Source organism: Arachis hypogaea, chromosome 5 (genome assembly GCF_003086295.3).
Source record: "Arachis hypogaea cultivar Tifrunner chromosome 5, arahy.Tifrunner.gnm2.J5K5, whole genome shotgun sequence".
In the NCBI taxonomy this organism is placed as follows: domain Eukaryota; kingdom Viridiplantae; phylum Streptophyta; class Magnoliopsida; order Fabales; family Fabaceae; genus Arachis; species Arachis hypogaea.
The window spans coordinates 98,967,520-98,976,148 of NC_092040.1; the positions used below are offsets into that span (position 1 = coordinate 98,967,520).

Genomic DNA, 8,629 nt, shown 5'->3' on the forward strand with positions numbered 1-8,629 from the left:
TAAATATCCTTTTCGGTCCCTGAACATTTTAAAGTGGGACATATCGCACCTTTATCATTCAGAAACCTCAAGCGGGTCCTCAACCAATGACATAAGTGAACGAATCGACCCCTGTGACCGGTTGCTAACAGGTTGCTTGGATGACGTGTCAGGTGGTGGCTGAGTTGTCAACTCCAGGTGGCACGTGTAAGTAGAAGTTGTTGCAGGGACTCAAAACCCCCTCCCTGCAACTGAAACGGCGTCGTTGCATTGGGTGGCTCCTCCCTTCCGTTTTGCCGGCTTCCTCCCTCTCTTTCGCGGCCTCTTCTCCGGCTCAACGGCATCCTTCACCACAGAAGCTTCCAAATCCGAATGATCCAAATCTCCGCCTCCGCCACCACCGGACTTCACAATGGAAGCCGGCAAGATCACGCTGGAAGTAAAAGACAGTATTCCATCCTCAATGCTGCTCCACGAAGTAGGGGATCTCCTCTTCTTGTTCTCATCAGAGACAAACTGCGACTGAGACTGAACAGAGAACAAATTGTTTCCACCGTTATTACTGTTTACACCATAAGAACCCTTCTTATTCTCTCCGAAACTCAGAATCTCACCAGATTCCGGCTTCAACGAGCTCGAGAAATTCAATTTCATCAGCACAAATCCCTGATTCTGTTGTGGATTCTTTGGAGCTTCGGTTACCATGCTGGAGGAGCCAGGATTGGATACAACCGGCACCGTTTTGTTGTTGGCAACCGTCGTAGTCGCAGCCATATTAATAGAATCTCGAATTTCGATCCCACCAGCCGAAGAAGAAGGGTCATTGAGCCACAACGAAGAAGGATCGTTCTCTCCTTGATCTGCAGAACTCAAGGGCCAGGATCCAGAATCTTTTTCGCCTTTGTAGTAACCGTCGCATCAACCTAAGAGTGTGAGGCCGTTGGAGTAGTCGTAGGAGCACTACCAGAAGATTGCGTAGGTCCAGCTCTCTCTTGCGCCTTTGATTAGGGCTTGGAGTCGGTGCTGAAGGGTTTCCTGGTTGAACGGTGATGGAGGAGGTGGTTGTTGTTGCTGTGGTGGTGGTGTTGCGGAGGTGGAGGTGGAGGCGGCGGATTGTGGCGGATGGAGCCAGAGAGAGGAGAGGTCGGAGGAGCTCATCAAGGCTTCCATGACGGAGGAGTTTTCATTGTTCCAGAGATTCATCGTTTCAAAGAGAGAGAGAGGGAGAGAGATTGGGTCAGGGAGTAGGTTGCATTTGAGTTAACCCAACGCAACGACGCCGTTTCAGTTGCCGGGAGGGGGTTTTGAGTCCCTGTAACAACTTCTACTTACACGTGGCACCTGGAGTTGACAACTCAGCCTCCACCTGACACGTCATCCAGGCAACCTGTTAGCAACCGGTCACAGGGGTCGATTCGTTCACTTATGTCATTGGTTGAGGACCCACTTGAGGTTTCTGAATGATAAAGGTGCGATATGTCCCACTTTAAAATGTTTAGGGGGCAAAAAGGGTATTTACCCTTATTTTAATAATAATGTCTATCAAATTTGTTGAACGTTATTTATTTATTTCTATCTCTGATGAGTTATGACTTCAGCCTTCCAAAATATATGTTATAAAGTGTTATTGAAATTACATTTCAATAAATTTTTTAGTTAAATAAAATAAAATAAATATAATTATATAATTTTATAAAATGAATTTAATTACGTTTGTATCTAATTTTTTTTATATAAATTGTGGTATTGAATTTTAGTATTTATTGTTAAGAGAATATTTACTAAAGACATAAAAATAAAATAAAATAAGACAGACAATGCATGTTAAGATAAATGAGTATTGTAAAGTGAAAAAAAAAATATTTTATTCAAATACAAGAATATTCATTTATATAAATTTATTTTTAGCTGCGAATTTAAAAATGAACTTAATGTAAAATTTTAGTTGAATAAATTATAATGATTTTCAAGAAATATTTTTATAAAATTAAGTATACAAATATACAAAAATATAATAGATTATATAGTATAATTGTGAAGTTGAATTAAAAAAGAAGAATAAAGTATTGTTTTTGTCTCCAACGTTTGTGGTAAGTCTTATTTGTATTTCTAACGTTTAAATTGTTCTATTTGTATCCTTAACGTTTATAAAAGTGACTCAATGTTATCCTACTATCAATTATACTAACAAATCATATTGTATTTTTTAATTATTCTCACTTGGATGTATTCATTCTCAATTTGGTCTCATTTGGATGTGTTTGTAAATTGTAAGATTCCGAATTTTGAAAAGTTATTAATGAATTATTTATGATTTATAATTTAGAATTTTTATAATTTAAAAATAATGAGTATTTTATATGCCTTAATTTTAATATTTAGATTTTTTACTTTATTTTATAAATAAAAGAAAATTAATTTACTTATCTCCAGCTTTCATTAATTTAGTATTTAAATAAAAATAATTTACAAATTAGTAATTGAAAGGTATTTTAAAGATAGATATTTTATATTTAATTTAATTTTTAATTATTATTCTATTTTTTATTTATTTTATAAAATTACACTACTACCCCTATTTTTGATAAAAATATCTAAACTAACTCACACCGTCCCAAACCCTAGCACGCTACATTCACCTCTCTCACACCCCCTCACCCACGACACTCATCTTCACCAAAACACACACACAGTTCTAAAAGAAAGAAAGAAAGAAAAGAATGAAAGAAAGGAGAAGAGGGAAGGGGATCGAAGAAGGAAGGAAAGTGGGGAGAAGGGAAGGCGGCACGGTGGGCATCACTACCACTGTCGCCGCCGCTGTTGACAGAGAAGAGAGGAGATCCGAAAAAGAGAGAGAGAGCGTCGGTGGAGGAGGGAGACCGCCGCTATAACCGTCGCCGTTCATGCTTTAGCTCGCCGCCACCGTCCGTCGTGCCGCCACCATGCCACATCGCCGTCGAGAACAGAATCGCGAGGAAAGAGGGCTCACGAGTGAGAAAGAAGGTCGCGGGCCTGGAACCGCTGCGCCTTTGCCGTCGTTCCTCACCACTTCTGTCGCCGTTGAAGCCTAGATAGCCGCCGTCTGGGTCACGTGGAGGGAGGAGGAGCCGCTGGGTGTCGCCGTGCCTTGCCTCCACTGTCGAAAATCGCCACTAAATCTTTTGTCTTGGTAAGCATTCTTGTTCCGAAAAGTCCTTTTAGTCGTTATTCTGTTACCTTATGCTGAAATGTTACGGCGTTGTCTATCATAGGATTGAGTATCGGTGCTGCATGTCATACTCGGAGTTTGCGGCTGATTTGTTTTGTTATTACAATAAGTATTTCTGTTTTAGAAATCCCGCGTTAGATTCTATTACGTGTTATTAAGATTTTCGCGATATTAATGTTTTAGGAGTTAGTAACCGATGTTGCATGTTGTGAATTGAAGCTGCCATTACGAAAGTGTGCGGAGTTGTGAATTGAAGCTGCCATTGAATTCGGGTCGAGAGAAACGGAATTCATTGACGCGTTTAGGTTATGGGTTCGACTTGTCGAGATAGGGGTGCGGAACTGAATTCCTGCGCGGTCTAGAATTTTCACAAAATAAATCCTCGTTGCAAGTATAGCTTCTAAACCGGCAAGGAATCCCTTTTGTACAAAAGTTTTGGTTGTCAAAAGTAACAAATCCCTAATAAAATTGATAACCGAAGTATTCAAACCTCGGGTCGTCTTCTCAAAGAATTGCAGGGAAGTGTTCTTATTATTGGTTATGATTTGTGTAAATTGGGATTTTGGGGATGATAAATAAGAAGAGTAAATTGTAGAGAAAATAGAATAATAACAATAAAAACTCTTGGCAAGGTATGAGAACTGGACGTCCTATCCTAGTTATCCTTATCAATTGTGATGAGAATTGGCTTTTGCTCCCACTTGGTCAACCTCTAACTATGAAGGTATGTTAAGTGGATAAATCAATATGAATCCTCAAGTCCTAGTCAATTCCCAAAGAAAGACTAGAGTTAGTGGAATTCAAGTCAATTAGCAACTTCCAATTATCAATCAACAAAAGAGTTTGATAACTCAAGAGTCTCTAATTACTCAACCAAAGTCAAGAATATAGAAAGCTAAATAAAAATCATATATCTAAAATACCTCAAATTATATTAATAAAAGAAATCAAATCTAACATGAAAAAGTTCATAAGCCAATTTGAAAAGATAAATAACAATTAAAGTAATAGAATAAATAAAGTAGAAAATAAATTAAAGGAAAATTGAACCTGGAATGAAGAAACAATCCTAAAACTAAGAGAAATTCTAATCCTAAAATCTAAAAGAGAGAAGAGAACCTCTCTCTCTAGAAACTACATCTAATCCTAAAATTGTGAATTTGAAGCTTATTTCATGAATGGATGCATTTCCCCACTTTATAGCTTCTAATCTGTGTTTTCTGGGATGAAAACTGGGTCAGAAATAGCCCAAAAATCACTAATTGCGAATTCTGTCACGTACAGCCATACAGGTCGCTGCAAAGTCACGCGGAAGCGTCGTCCACGCGTTAGCGTGGATTTGGTTTTTGCCAGGTCACGCGTCCGTGTGATCCACGCGTTCGCGTTGCTTGGCTTCAGAGCAGCTATGACAAATTATATATCTTTGCGAAGCCCCGAACGTTATCTTTCCAACGAAACTAAAACCGTGTCATTTGGATCTCTGTAGCTCAATTTATGACTGTTTTAATACCAGGAGGTCAGGCTGGACAGCATTAGCAGTTCCTTCAATTTCTTGTATTCCTTCCACTTTTGCATGCTTCTTTTCCATTCTCTAAGCCATTCCTGCCCTGTAATTACTTAACACACATATCACGACATCGAATGGTAATAAGAGAGGATTAATATTAGTAAATATAAGGCCAAAGAAGCATATTTTCAATCATAGCACAAAATTAGGAAGAAAAAATGTAAACTCATACAAATTATATGAATAAGTGTGTAAAGAATTGATAAAAACCACTCAATTGAGCACAAGATAAACCATAAAATAGTGGTTTACCAATCTCCCCACACTTAAACATTAGCATGTCCTCATGCTAAGTCCAAGAGAAGCTATAAAGGAGTGGAGAGGAATGGTAAAATGTATTAAATACAAAGTATTGATATGCACTAGGAATTAGTTACATGAGTTTGATTTGCAAAGTAATTAATCTACTTTTAATAAATTACATTTTTTATTTCTTCTGTATATTTTTCGATAGATTTTTTTATTTGAATTAAATAAATATATAAATTATGAAAATACATAAAATATAAAGTAATTGCTTAAATACGTAACCTTACACATCTCGGATGTTGAGGGATAAGATAAAAAAACATGCATATCTCGGCATCTGAGACACTGTTCTGTGACCGGACAACACCGTAACATATTCTAAGTATACTCGAGATATGTTTTACATGAGAGATCGGGTAATGAGCACCCAAGATATATTTAAATTCAGAAGGGGGTCTCAGTACTCGAGATACATGCAACATGCCTAATTTGGCTTTAGCATCCGAGAATGCTCAAATGCCTATATAAGGTCATAGTAACTGAGACTTGCAGTTATTTGAATAGTTTTTAAAAATTTTGTGACTTTCTAACCGCTTAAGTTCGAGTTCCTTAAGTACATATGGCCCCCAGAGAATATGTTCGTGATGGAAACATCAACAGACTAAATGCTACTTGTCACATAGCTGGAGCTTTAGATTTTGAGGTTAGTAGTTCTTCCTTGTTTCATTTTCAGTGAATAATTAGTTTAGATGTTTAGGTTTTAATAACTTAGTTAATGTGGTAGGTATTTTGAGTAGACTAAGCTAGAAGTTATATATTAATTTAGTCAAGCATAGTATGTTTTGATATTTTCTATAATTGATTGTAACAACTTAAGTTTAATAAATAAATTAGGTAACTATAAATTAATATGTCAGTGAAATTAAATAAATACATTATTTAAATAAAATATTTGTGCACTCAAATTTTATATTTAAATTTACTATTGGATTGAAGTCATGTCCAATATAACAGTAAGGTTAGAATAATGCGCATAAATATGATTTATTTTTCTACATATATTGTTATAGTCCTCTCTTTAGTTAGTATTATGAATATTAACAATACAAATTATATTTGTACTGTATACAATATTTTATTACCGATGTTCATCTACTTGGTTTAGGATTTTTTTGTAATGGTTAGACACAATTAATAGTTTAGACGAGATTAATATGCGAGAGTAAATGCTATGCCTATTGCAGAGATCATGGTTATTGTTGCTACGCCATGTGATCTTGGGTCTCCCCCTGTCGTACAATCTATATGTAGTGAGGTTAGCATTATGTTGCAGGATGTTGTCTAGCACATGGGATGAAGAACTACAGTATTTGAAGGAATGCGGAGTATAGAATTTTGGAGTCGGATAGGCTTAAATACCACTACCATTGCAAGTAATTCACCAACGGTTGTCCATGGAGTCTTCGTGTGGCACTACGCCAGAACTTAAACTGTCGGTGTATTTTACGATTTATTTTGGGTGAATTAAAGGCTATAAAGTTAATTATGTGATGTACTGAATATTGACATCCACGAGTAATTTATAGGGAAGTGTGTAGCTTTGGTGGAGTACACACCTGTTGGCACCAATCATGTCTCAAGACCATGCTCAGTTGGATAGTAGTTTGATTTGGAAGGTCGTGTTACGTATAATAAAGACTGATCCGTCAGTGTCTATCCCAATGTTGCAAAGTACGGTACATCAGAGTTACCACTTCAAGCCATCACATCAAAAGGTGCAGATAGCGAAGCAGAAAACAATTGCTCAGATTTATGGTGACTGAAAAGAGTCGTACAACAAGATACCCGCCCTCTTACAAGCTTTGTAGGAATGCCTCCCAGGTAGAATTCACGACTGCATTGCTGTTTCTTATTATAATAGAGACATGGTTGACAGAAAGTGGAGCCAGTTTGATAAGGTCTTTTGGGCATTCCCTCCATGCACTGAAGTGTTTAAGCATTGTAAGCCTTTGTATCTATAGACAGGACACACTTCCTGGAATTCTTATCATATCAGATAGATCGCATGTCATTCACACTACCCTAAATGCACCTCACAGTGGATGGCATCCTCCCTCGGCATATCATGCATACTGCATTCGACACATGACTTTAAACTTCAATTTACGGTTCAAATCAGCCGAGGGTAAGAGCTACCTTATTAATTTAGTGTATAGTCCAAGAAAGGAGGGTTGCTATTGGTACTTGAATGCTTTGGGTACATTATCCCGTGAGATGTTGGATTGGACTCTTCGTTTTAGGAAGGATTTATTGCTTCAACATTGTGATGAAGGTAGTCGATATGGTCACATGATGACGAACCTTTTAGAATGTATAATTGCAGTGCTGAAGGGAATAAGAAACCTTCTAGTAGCTGCGATTGTTAAGGCTACGTATGAGAGGTTGCAACAGCTATTCGTGCGCAAAAGTCACGAAGCACATGCTCAATTACAGGGTGAAGAGATATACTCACAGCAACTGTTGGCAGCTATAGAGAAGAACAGAGAGAGCCTGCCGATGATGTGACTCACCTTCTGTGATCATAGGGCACCCATGTTCAGTGTCGAAGAGGTGGAGCTAGTGGATAGATGGTCCCGGACTTCATATCACGTTCATCGTAACGCACGTACATGCGACTGCGATCTATTCCAGTCTTTATATGACCCATGTCGACACGCCCTGGAGGCAAGTGCATCTGCGACCATCAAGTGGGGAATTTTCGTCGATCCCGTGTACAAGATGTCCTTTGTTTTCAAGGTTTATGAGATGGAGTTTTCTCCGATACCAGACAAAAAGATGTGGCCCACATGGTACGGTGCATGCCTGAAGCCCAACCCGGTATGCGACGGAAGGCAACGGAAAGATCGATCTCTACTCGGCTATGGAATACGATGGATGTCGTTGAGTGTACAGGGAAGAGATACAATCTATGCCGAGGGAAGGTGGAAGGGGTGGGTCTCAAGCCTCTACCACTCGACAAATGCAGAGATCAAAGAATTGTCAAATATAAAATCCCACAACTCTACTGTATGCCCAAATTCCGCCTCCCTGATATAAGGCAATAGGCTATCCAGTGGGAAAAAATCCAAGGTCACATGGCCTGGCAACAGTAACTGTAGTATTTGCAATAGGTATAACATTTACTCTCGTATATTAATCTCATCTAAACCATTAATTATGTTTAATCATTACTAAAAATCTTAAACCAAGTAGATAAACATCGGTAATAAAATATTGTATATAATACGAATATAATTTGTATTGCTAGTATGCATAATACTAACTAAAGAAAGGACTATCAAGCAACATGTAGAAAAATAAATCATTGATATTGCACTATTCTAACCTAACTGTCATATTAGACATGACTTCAATCCAACGATAAGTTTAAATGTAAAATTTGAGTGCAAAAATATTTTATTTAAATAATGTATTTATTTAATTTCACTAACGTATTAATTTATAGTTACCTATTTTATTTATTTAACTTAAGTTACAATTAATTACAATCAATTATACAAAATATCAAAACATACTATACCTGTCTAAATTAATATAGAACTTCTAACTTAGTCTGTTCAAAATAC

The 8,629-nt window shown here is 37.4% G+C and overlaps 1 protein-coding gene across 1 annotated transcript; it reads right to left on the reverse strand.

Annotated features, from left to right (window-relative positions):
- Positions 1–210: 210 nt before the first annotated feature.
- LOC140173250 (transcription factor MYC2-like) lies at positions 211–753 on the reverse strand. The gene has a single exon (XM_072196049.1). It carries the CDS (start codon positions 751–753, stop codon positions 211–213), a length of 543 nt encoding a protein of 180 aa, XP_072052150.1.
- Positions 754–8,629: the final 7,876 nt, after the last annotated feature.

Bases quoted from the DNA above. Each gene is read 5' to 3' on its own strand.
- LOC140173250 (XM_072196049.1), bottom strand. From the start codon at position 753: ATGGCTGCGACTACGACGGTTGCCAACAACAAAACGGTGCCGGTTGTA.